The sequence below is a fragment of the Sceloporus occidentalis genome, unplaced genomic scaffold, assembly GCF_023333645.1.
Source record: "Sceloporus occidentalis isolate IW3139 unplaced genomic scaffold, rSceOcc1.0.p SCAF_26, whole genome shotgun sequence".
Lineage (NCBI taxonomy): Eukaryota > Metazoa > Chordata > Lepidosauria > Squamata > Phrynosomatidae > Sceloporus > Sceloporus occidentalis.
In genome coordinates, this window is record NW_028317006.1 from 10,914,315 (window position 1) to 10,927,995 (window position 13,681).

General features: G+C 41.9%; 1 protein-coding gene across 1 annotated transcript; it reads left to right on the forward strand.

Moving 5' to 3' along the window:
• Positions 1 to 177: 177 nt before the first annotated feature.
• Positions 178 to 13,681, forward strand: LOC149300150 (beta-adducin-like). The gene is made up of 14 exons (XM_089485589.1): positions 178 to 360; positions 955 to 1,093; positions 1,481 to 1,632; positions 3,682 to 3,762; positions 4,260 to 4,409; positions 5,051 to 5,194; positions 5,472 to 5,570; positions 8,727 to 8,903; positions 9,571 to 9,819; positions 10,103 to 10,222; positions 10,719 to 10,808; positions 10,885 to 11,050; positions 11,261 to 11,386; positions 13,386 to 13,681. The coding sequence occupies exons 1-14, from the start codon at positions 178 to 180 to the stop codon at positions 13,679 to 13,681; spliced, it is 2,172 nt and encodes a 723-aa protein (XP_089341715.1).

Below are 13,681 nucleotides of genomic sequence, written 5' to 3' on the forward strand. Positions count from 1 at the left end.
GGTATGGGCATGTTTCACTCCAGTCCATGTTGGATCTTGAGGGCCAGACTGTAGAAAACAAGTCTTGCATGGTTACTGATTGGGTACTTTGTTTATACGTCTGGGCTTTCTCTTACCTTATAGATATTATTGTTCCCAGGTGTCCATGTGGGAGAAGGAAGACTTGAAGAAGCAAATATGAGTACCCAAACTACCCCAGATCCTGTGTCCTCCCCCCCATCTCATGGGCAGAAATACTTTGACCGATATACAGATGATGATCCAGAATATCTTCGTATTAGAAACATGGCAGCGGACCTTAGGCAGGACTTCAATGTGATGGAGCAGAAGAAGAGAGTGACCATGATTCTCCAGAGCCCAGTGAGTGTTAGTCTTGCAATGGGGCAATTAAGGGTGTCTAACCAAGGGAGGCTCTCCTGCCATGTTAGCCATTTTATTTCAACATATAGCCATACTATTGTAGTTTGACATTATATCACATTATTTCCCTCCCCTATACACATTCCAATAAACACGAAGATACAGATATTGTTCACCCATAACAGTGTTTTCCTTAGAAAGAAAGAAAAAAAATAACGTGTGTTGCCATACAAGGAAGCTTTAAGTCTTAGCTACCCCATCTCAGAGTTAGGCCATCTTCTTGGAGGTCACGCCGTCTGGAGCTGACTCCTTCTAGTCCGATGTAATTATACCTGAGTGTCCAAGCTGGTATTTTTTATCATTGATATATCACTGCTGAAATCCCTACTTGAATGTAGCGGACAATTGGACGTACTTTATACTTCTTAACAAGTCATGGTTTTCATAACTTCCGTTATTAGAGCTCCTTGGTTGCCATCCTTGGAATTAAGGTTTTAATATTTGAAAAGACTCCGAGTCGGCTTTTTTATACAGTTACAGGTATGGGTATCATTGTGCTTCTGCTTGCTTATTGATGCTCTCTATGTTTCTTAGTCTTTTAGAGAGGAACTGGAAAGTCTCATCCAGGAACAGATGAAGAAAGGAAACAACTCCTCCAATATCTGGGCTCTCAGGCAAATTGCTGACTTTATGGCCTGCACCGCTCCCTCTGCCTTCCCCACCTGTCCCATCAGTACGTGTCCCACATTTCTGGGGGAACTGGTGGAGAAGACTTAAAAAAGAAAGAGCCCTTTCTGCATCAACAGGGGAAATGTGCTGGGGACATTGAATTGCTCTCTCTTTAGTAATAATAGTCATAAAGGGATCACTTTATATTGCTTAGATACGTTGGAAATCATCACTTTTTCGCTTTACCATTAATATAGTTGAATATTGGGATATACATTGCTGTCCTAATAAAATCCAAAATATGAAATGGCATATGTGGGAATAGACAGAGTACATAGGCCAGCATTTGGCTCCACCAAGAGCTGTGATGCAATAAATAATCTGATAACTGAAAGGATAAATGCCTCTAATGTTAATGTTAGATGAGAGCTTTTTTTTCTTGCTTTTCTAGACTCTTCAATGGTGACGCCTATCAATGACATTCACTGCAACGATCCTGTTCCACTGGCCAAGGGTGAGAGGCTCATGAGATGCAAGCTTGCCAGTGTATACAGACTACTGGACCTCTATGGATGGGCTCAGCTCAGTGGAACATTTGCTTCGGTAGGAGAAATATCCATAGCTAGAGAAAAATAGTAGAAAAAGAATATGTGGAGGACTCAAATGATCAGGGGCGTAACTAGACGCCTCAGGGCCCGGGTGCGAGAATCTGTTAAGGGCCCCCCCACCCCCTCCCCCCCCTCCCCCTCACCCCCCCAAAAAAAACATGATTTTTACCCAACAATTTTTTTTCAACTAATTCAACAAATTCAATTTACATATTGAATCATAATCAAAGAAAAAGGGGCGCATGTACAAAGGGCATAATCCAGGGGTGTCCAAGTTTTTTCTGCAGTGGGCCACTTCATCAGAATTGTATGCGTGCGCGGGCCGCACTCATTTTTCACTGTGACAAAAAATATGGCCTTTAATAAAATATGCAGATTAAAATAAAGTAAAATGACACAAAACCTTTACTCTTCCTCTCACTGATTTCTGGGCCTTGAAAGTTTTGCGACTACAAATTCAGGATTCCCTAGATTTATTCTAGGGATGAACTAAAATGAAAATTCTGGACCAAAACATTCAGGGTTCACTTAGCCAAAACCGAAAATGACCCCCACCTTTAAAAATAATAATAAAAACTCACATGTTTAATAAAAGTAGGTAACACACAATTGGACAAAATTAGCAATATGACTTGGCATGATAGGAGTGTGATTGCTGTGAGCAATCACACTCCTATCATGCCAAGTCAGCCAGTACATGCTGGTACAGGGTGGCTGTAAGTGATGTGCAGACCCCATACTGCTGGCAGCATCACTACACAAGGGGGGCAGCTAGCTAGGTTTCAGCATGTACTGGCTGACTTGGCATGATAGGAGTGTGATTGCTATCAGTAGTCACAGTCCCATCATGCCTAGGTTCCAGCACTTACACATCCATCCAGTAAATGCTGGAACCTAGGCATGATGGGACTCTGATTGCTGTTAGCAATCACACTCCTATCATGCCAAGTCAGCCAATACACGCTGGTACAGGATGGCTGTAAGTGATGTGCAGACCCCATACTGCTGGCAGCATCAATACACAAGGGGGGCAGCTAGCCAGGTTTCAGCATGTACTGGCTGACTTGGCATGATAGGAGTGTGATTGCTAACAGCAATCACAGTCCCATCATGCCTAGGTTCCAGCACTTACACATCCATGCTATCACACACACACACACACACACTCATTTATTCATATAATCATTAATTCACAGATTCATTCCTTCAATCGCACACACTCATTCAAACACCCTCCCCACCCCCTTACCTGCACTGCAGCTCCTCGATGCCGCTCACAGACTTCAGCAGGGGGCGCGGCCTCCCTCTGCCTTCTCTGCTAAAGCACAGAGGAAGTAGGAAGTCACGTGAACTCCGCTTCCTCCGTGCTGTCCAGAAGACCCTCCCACAAGTAAGTAGCAGGGCTTGAGGTGCGGCTCGTGTAAGATCGGTTGCCCTGGCTGCCGATCTTACGCGGGCCGCACCTCGAGGTCTCGCGGGCCGCATTTGGCCCGCGGGCCGCATGTTGGACGCCCCTGCCTTATTTTAAAAAAAAAAACAAAAAACGTAAAAAAAAAAGATTTCGGGCGGCCCCTTGGCTTGGGCCCCCCTGCCGCCGGGGCCCGGTCGCAGTCGCGACCCCTGCGACCCCGGTAGATCCGCCACTGCAAATGATGTTTTAGCACAAGTACAGTAAGAATGCCAAATCAATCCCCCTTTACTATGAATGCTCTTCCGCTGTAGCTTAACAAAGGCACAGTAGAATTGTTTTACCTGTTGGAATTAAGACATGTAGCTGGAAGAAATGTTAGAACTGGATGTTTTTTAGCCGTTTATACTAAATTGGATTCTAATCTTGGAGGTATTCTATATATCTTTAAATAAGGAAGATAGATAAAGATATAGTGGCCAAAGAGGAGATGGAGAAGTACCTTGTACTTGGCCAATGCACAAGATTTGAAGTCACATAAACTTTAGGAACCTCGGGGGTCTAATCCTCATTTGATATCTGTTCAATATGTTTGAGCCTTGCAGTGTATTTGTTTATGTGTTACTTCTGTTTCAGATAAGAGTTAATAAAGAACAGGACCATTTCTTAATCAGCCCTCGAGGGATTGCTTGCTCTGAGGTGACAGCTTCAAGCCTTGTGAGTACCGAGGACATTTGGAGATGTAATGTTAGATATTTTCAAACTTAATAACAAAATATGTTTAATAAAATCTGCCCACAGTTGTCAGATGAACCAGCAAGGGGCATTTCACATTCCTTAACCTGACTTCATGGTTCCCCCTCCAGTTTCATATGTCATTGGTTCTTGGCTCAGATTTTGGGTTCTTGGCTCAGATTTTGAGCACTTTCACGTCAGAACCCTTTTTCTCATAAGGACAACTTGGCAAGGGTTGGAGTTAAAGGACATTAGTGTCTTTCCCTGCAACCGAGTTGGAAGTTCATGTGCGCTCTCCAGGATGCATGAAACTTTACTGAGCATAGCACATCAGCATGCAAGTCGGGAACCTAATCCTATGCTGACCCAAAATCATTTATCATTGTCCTTTTGAGGGTCACTATCCTACCATTTTTATCACCGAATATTGTAAAAAATAATAGCCACAATAGACATTCCTGTCCAAATGTCACCTGCAGGTGAAGGTCAACATTTTGGGGGAGATGGTGGAAACGGGTAGCACTAGCTTTGAGGTGGACACGTATGACTTCAGCCTTCACTCTGCCGTCTATTCTGCAAGACCAGACGTGAGATGTATCATCCAGCTACACACTGCAGCCACAACTGCGGTAAGGTTTTTCTTTATTTTATTCTGTGCTGCCCAACCCTAGGCTGCCTAGGAGGCAATAAGCCTGTGAGAGGCTCCACCATAAGGTTCTCCCCTGTGTAAGCAAACAAATGCAGGCTCGTCCAGGTTTCAAGAAAGCCTAGGGTTGGAACTAACTTATTCCGGCGGCAGTTCTGGGGTTGGGGGGCAGTCCCATCACACAATAGGACAGTTTCAAGGGAGATCTTTGCGCCACCTTACGCTATCCAGCACAGCCTCCATAGACTTCATTAAAAGAGATGATGTCATATCCCGGCACTCTGTTTCTTAAAGGCGATGTGTTTTTTTTATTGTGTGGGAGACGCCAACCATGGAGGTAGAGGGGACTGGGGGCGCAAAAGGTAAATGCAGCTGAAGGTAGGCTGTGTCAAGGGGGTTATAAATAATTCACGGTACAGGATGAAATAGAGTTTGACCAGTCTAGCCCTCTGTGACCACATACAGTCATTGTACATTGAACACAGTTATTCATGTGAAATCTATCATAATGCTCCAAAAATTTTGAGCCTCAGCTGCATGCATTCGCTTTACCTTGCAAAGCGTAGGAATGAAAAGTAGTGATTCACCCTTTTTCTCAGGTATGTCGTTGTCTATGAATTACAGGTGTCAGCAATGAAATGTGGTCTCTTGCCCATCTCTCATGACGCCTTGCTGGCTGGAGAGGTGGTCTACTATGACTATAATGGTGACATGGAAGAGGAAAAAGACAGAATTGAACTCCAAAAGTGTCTGGGACCCACATGCAAGGTGAGGCCACATTCCGGAACAACTTTTCAAAGGTCTTACAAAGCCTCTCGGTCATCCATTTTAAACAAGGACCTGTCACTTTTTGTTCGAGTCCTCCGTTTCACAGTTATGCACACGAAATGAACAAAACAAACTTATTAAAATCCCCTTATCAGAGCATGAGAGCAGCGATCTTAATTATCCCTACATCTTTATTAATTGTTTCCATACATGACTTTTTTATATTATATCTGTTTTTTGATGTACTTACTATGGTGGCTGTGCTTACTTTGATCAGATTCTCGTTCTGAGGAATCACGGAGTGGTGGCGCTCGGAGAAACAGTGGAAGAAGCTTTCTATAAAATTTTTCACCTGCAGGAGGCTTGTGAAATTCAGGTAAGCGGAGTCACTGCCATTGGTTCCAAAAGAAACGCCTGAAAAGTGTGACATATTTTTCTGCGTCGGCTATTTTGTCAATAACAGCCAATAAGTATACTGATGAGAAATTAGCTCAGACGTGATATCGTTAAAGGCCAACACTGGTACAAGTTATTCTCGCAATGACATTAGATGATGGGGAACATTCATTTATTTCTTATGTCTCTTATGCCATTGTTTGTCCTCCTCTTCCATCACAACTCCCAAAATTTTATATGGACAAAAAAACCCCAAAAACATTTTATTTCATATTATTTTTATATCACTAATTATTTTAATAAAAAAAATGTTTTTGTCCTGAAAATGTTGGGAGGTGAGATTTTTTATGTCACAGTAATTGTATATGGCACTATTTGTGGATGTAGAACACTATGAAATATTCATACCCAGCAAACCTGTCCATCTCGTATTGTGTTTTAAATGCCGCTGCAGTTCCAAAACCAGACTACGATGCATTAGGAAAGATAGGAGATCATATTAATTATAAATATTACCACCGCTAATTGACATGTTTCCTCACTCACTCCTAGTCATCTATTATTTATCATCCATATTTTGTATTAATAATATATTCAAACATAATGGTGGGGCCACTGAAGTGTATGGTGCTGTTGGTATTTAATGGTTTTAATCCCACGTTATGTTGACTTGGAGGAAGTTGCGAGTCTGTTGCGGCGTGGTCAGGCCATCATCGAACTGGGCATAAGGAACAGCTGATTGGCACATACTATTAATATCTCAGCTGGGACACACTAAGGTTCAATAAGTACCTGTTATGGGGTAATGAGCCTTGGCGCATTCATTAAATACGATACAACATCGATATTATGCATCCAGAGAGGATGCATAAGAAGCAGCACCCGCCCATGTGGACATAAATCCCACAATCAGCGCTGTGCATACTCAAGATCCCACCTAGCTCATAATTTACCAGCAGCCAAGACATTATGGTCAATAAATATATATAATATATACAGATATTTATAATATAATATAGACAGAAGGACAGTTAGTTTTTCATTTATTTATCCTTTCAGGGGCTATTTAAAAATTAAAAAATGCCGATGGCACGTAGAGGGCACAAAGCACATGGCAGAGCAGAAACAAGGATCTTCCATCGCTACGATCACCATGGCAACCTTTGGTGCAAGACGTGTAGCGTGTTAACTAGCAGAATTCTCTTGGGTTTTCCATTCATGCCCCTCCTGCAAATGATGACAACGTAGGAAAGTAGCGTGATGGCTACACCGCAACAAATCACACATCACCATCCATTTTAATCGTGTTGTGGCTGTGGGGGGTATCCTGATCCATGCGCAAGTGCGCAGCCTGCTGGTCACAAGGTGGTAGTGCTGGCTAGAAAATTTAATTTAACAAATCATGTTCAGCTTTTCATAAAGCACTTGAGGTGCGAAACACGCCAAGCGGTCTCTCTTTTTCTGCGGCTGGTATGATATTCATTGTATATATTTTTTTGTTACTTTTCTTGCATAATTTTGGACACTTTTTTATACATATGGGATCAAGCATCCAAATAAAAGACTTTTTTTTAATACTTCTATCTTCATGGAGTGCCGGTGTTCCTTTATCTAACAAATAATGTTTGAACACTAAAAATCTATTAATATCCTGGCCAGTACTTTTTCAGAAAGTGAGGGAACCTTAGTTGTTAGACGTCTCCAACTGGGCAGGATGATCCCCTTAGGAAATAACAGGTTTTGTGGCCAACATGTCAGAAATGCCCCAGGCTCAGCAAGAGTGGTGGAATAGGATCCTTAGCTTGACTCAATCAGACTCATCCTCTTGTGTATTATTTTATCCATAGTGACGATTGTGAGGACCTTTCTTATTCTACAGGCAAGTCTGGCTCAACTTCTATGTGTCTCAATGAGCAAAGCCTAGGCCCTGACCTACACTCTATGACATATATGGACACCACTCCTAGATATTGAGTTTAGGTGTTTTCAGCCACACTCATTGCTAACAGGTGAATAAAACCAAACACTTAGCCAGCCATCTCTAAGAGGAACATTGGCAGTAGAAAGGGTCAGTGACTTTAAACATGGCACCTTTGTAGGATATATGTGCTATTATCGTGTAACGGACGCATCATACCTGGTAACTTGATCGCTCTGACTACCCGGAGCCCCCTTGTGGGATGTGGGCCGCTGACGTCAGATTGCGATCCCGCTAAGGTCATGGGATAAGCTGCTGTATAAGGGGTAAAAGGGACGGTGTGTCAGAACACTGCTTCCGCACCGCAGAGTATTCTGAAGTGGCGCTTCTCCCGGAGTCTCCAGACAAAAGCATCTAGTAGTAACAGATCTGCCACAAATCAGTAGACCCGACCCGTCACTTGTACACTGAAGTACAAGCACTGTGCGTTGGGAGCTTCATGAAATGGGTTTCCGTGACCGAGAAGCTGCACACAAGCCTCAGATAATTATGTGGCGTGCCAAGCATCGGCTGGAGCGATGTAAAGCACACCACGACTGGACTCTGGAGCCGTGAAAATGTGGAGTGATGAATCACGCCTCACCTGATGGACAAATCTAGGTTTAGCAAATTACAGGAAAACGCTACCTACCGCAGTGCATAGTGCCTACTGTAACGTTTGGTGGAGGAGGGATAATGACGCGGGGCTGCTTTTCAGGGTTTGAGACCCTTAATTCCCTTGAAGGGTACAGAATACAAAGACCTCATTGAACACCTTTGGGATGAACTGGAACGCTGATTGTGAGCCGGGTCTTCTCCTTCAACATCAGTGCCTGACCTCACAAATGCTCTACTAGCTGAATGGGCAAATATTCTTACAGAAAGACTCCACAATCTTGTGGAAGAATAGAGGCTATTATAGCCATAAGGGGGGGGTCAAATTCCATATTAATGCACATGGTTTTGGAATGGGATTTCCAACAAGAGTCAGGTGTCCACATACTTTTGGCCATATAATGTAGTTGTAGCTTGTGCACGCTCACCTTTTCATTATGACGATTTAGCTGAGCTCTGCTAATAACATATGAAACACATCACTGTTGGACCATTTGTGCTTTAATTCACTTGGGTTTTCCTCGCCTTTTATTAACTCTTTTACATGTTTGCTGTGGATTTAAGGTCTCCGCAGTGCCCAGTGCTGGAGGTCCCGAGAACCTGATCCTGTTGGACAAGGAGAAGTGTCGGCCCCACGAGGTGGGCACGGTGGGCTGGGCTGGCAGCATGTTTGGACCCATGCAGAAGAGCCGGTTGGGAGAACATGAATTTGAGGCTTTGATGAGAATGTTGGATAATCTGGTGAGTCATTATAAAAATGTCAAACATCACAATGAAGGCGGCATGCATTTTTATGAGGAATTAGTGTGCATTTCATAGTGGTCTATACATTAAAGGTACAGTTTAATGTCCCCTACAAGTCTCGCCGTCAAAGAATGCCTACAGTCAATCAGGGGGATGCTTTCTGTGTATTCTCATTCTCGCACAAGACGGCACCTAAAGTTAGTGAATGAGCATATAAAGGTTGGAGTGTCACCCAGTATACAAAGTATCTCAAAGCTGCAGTCAGTTATTAGTGGAGATGGAGCATCACGAAAACAAGATGTATATCTGTTTTAAAGATATCACAATTCATTTTCTTATATCCTGGAGTTGCAGTAGCCATATCTAATTTTTTTTAATACCAAAAAAATCTAATTCACCATAGATATAAAACGTGATATCACCATAGCAACCAATTCCCAAAAGGGGCATAGGCAGAGGGGTCTTTTAGCGGATCTGTGTCTAGCGTTTTGTGCAATGCAGGTTTGGTCTTGGTGATCGCGTAAAGATGTGATGTCTTGTGAGCTTGTCTTCCATTAGTGGAGAGGAGTCCCAACCGTACCTTCTTGAAGAGCATTCCATTTAATGATTCTAATTCAGACGTTCTGCATGGTTGTATAACCACCCGTTTTTCTTTTGCCTGCAGGGTTACCGTACAGGATACGCTTACCGGCACCCATTTGTCCAAGAAAAAACAAGACACAAGAGCGAGGTGGAGATACCAGCCACCGTGACTGCATTTGTTTTCGAGGAAGAGGGCATTCCTCTCTCTACCCTACGTCAACACGCCCAGAAACAGCAAAAGGAAAAGACCCGCTGGCTAAACACACCCAACACTTACTTACGGGTCAATGTGGATGAAGAAAATGTGAGCAGCCCTAGGAGCAAAACCACGGTAAGGCTCCATGTGACGGCTCCAAGTCATGCTACACCAGATATAATATTTATTCCTGATTGAGAATAAAAGGTATATGGCGTTATAAGACAAAGCCTTGTGTGCTTTGCTATTAAATTTTTTTCATCTATTATGTAGCTAGAATCATTTGGTGAAAGGTGAGTAGAAAATAGTTGCAGAACAAATCACATAATATGTACTAGGAGTTAAGTATTCAAGTGCAGTCTATGGCTGATATAAGACTGGCACCTAATAACTGCAGCCTGATTTTGTTTCTTTTTAGTGGCTGAAAGCAGATGAAGTGGTAAAGCCCAGCAGTGGAATGCCAATCCGTATTGAGAACCCCAATCAATTTGTACCACTATTCACAGACCCTCGTGAAGTCCTAGAAACAAGGAACAAAGTAGGTTAAATCCAATCTCCCAATATATTATATATATATATATATATATATATATATATATATATATATATAGCCATTAATTACCCTCCATCAAACGGTGTTTATGCTCCTACATTAAATATATACATATTTATAATATTGGTCTCTTAAGTGAGGCCATTATCAAGATGACACTGAGATATTTCGGTCTCTTCAGTGGGACAGCAATAAGGCCCCCACTCACTCCACTGTGGGATCCCAAAACAATTAAAAAATTAGAGTACTGTAAATCAGCTTTGTCCCCAATTACAAAAAAAACACAAGTCATGAAAACCATGTATCAATGCAACTCCAAAAGAAGGTATCATATACAAAGGATGCTCTAGAAAATGTTTATTTTATGTCATATAATATACAATTTGCTGTTTTTGTTTAGAGCATTATCAAAAAACACCAATGCTTTGGTTCTCTGTTTTGTTCATGGTAGGATATAACTATTAATATGCTTTGTTTGCAGATCCGAGAGCAGAATCGCCAAGATGTGAAGTCTGCCGGTCCTCAGTCTCAATTATTGGCTAGTGTTATAACAGATAAAAGCAGAAGCCCGGTAAGAAATTTCACATTATGTATGGGGTATTGTTTTAGAGTAAATTTGGTGAGGCTTTAACAGAGTCCGTTTCCAGTCTGCAGACAGTCACTTGGCTTCCAAAACAGAAGGTGAAACCAAGGAGCAGCCATCTCCAGAAGAGCCACAAGAACCTGAGACACCCAACCCATTTAGCCAGCTGACTGACCAGGAGCTGGAAGAATATAAGAAGGAGGTGGAAAGGAAGAAGCTGGCCCCTGATGGTTGGTACAACAGGTTGTGGGATGTGCCCTCTGCTTATAGATATGATGTTTCTTTAAAACATGCAAGAAGACCCAAAAGTGTGTACCAAATTACTGATACAAACGACTGAAAACAGCTTTGTAAATTCACATTCAAAGTGCTACATATTACACCTACTAGTCTGGAGAAGATACTTTTTTCTATGAATTACAATGTTTCTGTATTTATAGATTTGGGTGACAAAGAAATATCCAATGAGGATTCACAACCTTCTCTAGTGACCCCGCCCACTTCTCCAGCCAGAAGTCCCACAAAAGTCCCTGCTGCATCTGGGTCTCCTTCAAAGTCCTCAGAAGGTAGGCAGATGTTGGGATGTGGATATAAAAACAGGGACCGTTCCCTCTTGATGGGACATACGAGCGGTATTATTGGGGGTGCATTTCTAGGAAACTGGATAGGGGGAAAAATCTTTAACTAACAGAACATAGGCTTAGGTACAAGAGCGGTGCAACAACCAGTGTGGTGCCCCTAACACTGACACAGCATGTTAGTGTATTAGTTTGAAGCAGAAAATATAGATATTTCAAGGTGATGGTTATTATCCTTATTTTTGAAGGAAAAGCCATCACCAAAAGCTCTAAAAGGTTCTTTGTTAGAAATCACATATTCATTGGGTTCCATCTGATGCTCAGGTCCCGCATATGAGACAGTATCACGTATTGAAACACAGTCGCACTCGGCAAATATAAAAACATCAGGAGATAACTTGTAATTCACCAGCTAGTAATAGTCTTATGTTTTTGAAGAAACATAAACAGTTGTTTGTCCTTACTGCCGCCTCTTATGATTAAAAATGAAACCAAAATATTTCAGCAAATTTCTCTAATCATATTTGATAAAATAAATAACCTCAGCTTGGTAAATATAGATGAATGGCATGGAGGAGCACCAAGGTTAGAGTACCTTGGCCATGTGTCCTTTCTTCTCCTTCCGCTGCGGTACATGCAGTTCTTTGTGTACTCATTGTGATCACACTTTGTCATTGTGTCTTTGTGTGTGTGTCGCCACAACCTCTCCCCTTCTTTTTCCATGTGCTCTCTCATGGCAGGAGTCACCTCAGACTCTGAATACCTGTCTTTGTAGTAAGTATAGCCAGCCTGCTTTGCTGCTCCTTCCACCCCTTAACGCTTCTTCAGGAATACAATCACGTTCCCTCCTCGGCAGCTCTATTACAGGCGTTTGGATACCATTCCATTCTTAAACGGTGGGAAGCTGACCATACATAAAAACAACTGATTGATTTCTGACAACTTTTGACCTCAAAACGGAAACTGATCATTGCTTGATTTTATTGGTACTGATCAAACATAGCTGAACCTTATTGATTGTTTTGTAGTTTTTCCCCCCCAGATATTTGACCTTCTCCATTGTTGAATGGTAACCAAATTCTGTAACGTAGTTCGAGCAAACTGAAGGATGGTAAAACAAACGAAGATTGCTATCTAAACAAAATGTATGACTTTTACCAAAACGAGGACGCATCTTGTGTTATATTTGATTTTCTACGTATTTTTGGGGGAATGGGGGGAGGGTCGACCTTAGGTATGCATGTTGGGTAGGTCGATTTTATTAAAAAAAAATCAAAAAAAAAAAATCTCCTTGTGCTTCAAGTAAAATCTGACTAATCCAACCTTGTCAACTAACTGCATTTGCGGCCTTGTTAATCCAATAACACTTTTTAACATGAAAAATGTACATTTGTCTGCCTCGATTTTACATTAAGTTAGCTGTTTCTAATATTAACCCCTTTCTTTCCCAGCGTGAAACTTACTTTTTTGTAAATGTAAATCAGCAATAGAGTACAGGGTATTTAAATTTTTGTTATGCCTTCATCTTTTACATGCACCTCCATTTAAGGGGAGTTATTTGAAAATTCTATTTTTTTTCGGCAATATTTTCGCAGATGATATCTGCCAGAATAAACATATCTATTCTTTCCCTGAGAACCATATTATATATATATATATCTTTATATCGGATTTACTGAGAAGGCAGTAGACAAGTGGAATGGCCTACCAGCAGACCTGGTAGATGTTAATTCAATGGGAAATATAAACATGCACAGTGTGGGCAAGCCCAACAACTGATTGGACTGAAGGCCTGAGTCTTTACAGCAGGAAAAACAGATAGCCTAGAGAAGGTTCTACAAAGATCAGTTATGTTCTAGGTTCTAGATCACAGGGTTGAAGAGTAAATCATCTTTGAATGAATAACATTAATATTTTAAATATAGGCACATTTTGACCTTATGAATGGCTTACCCTTTCTATATAATTTTTTTCTGTTATTATATAGGCACGGAGAGGAAGGAAAAGACCCCAGCAGCCACCGAAGCAGAAACTGCAGAAGAAAAAGCCCCACCATCTGTGGTGTTAAACGGTAAAGAGGAGGATCAGCCTCCTCCAGAGGAACCACCGGCTAAAGTCACAGACACAGAGACCCCCAAAGGGAAAAACGATACCGTTCACAATGCCTCCCCAGAAGGATCCCCCACAAAATCACCCTCCAAAAAGAAAAAGAAGTTCCGTACACCTTCCTTCTTAAAGAAAGGAAAGAAGAAAGAAAAGGAAAAAGAGAAAGTAGAGTCCTGA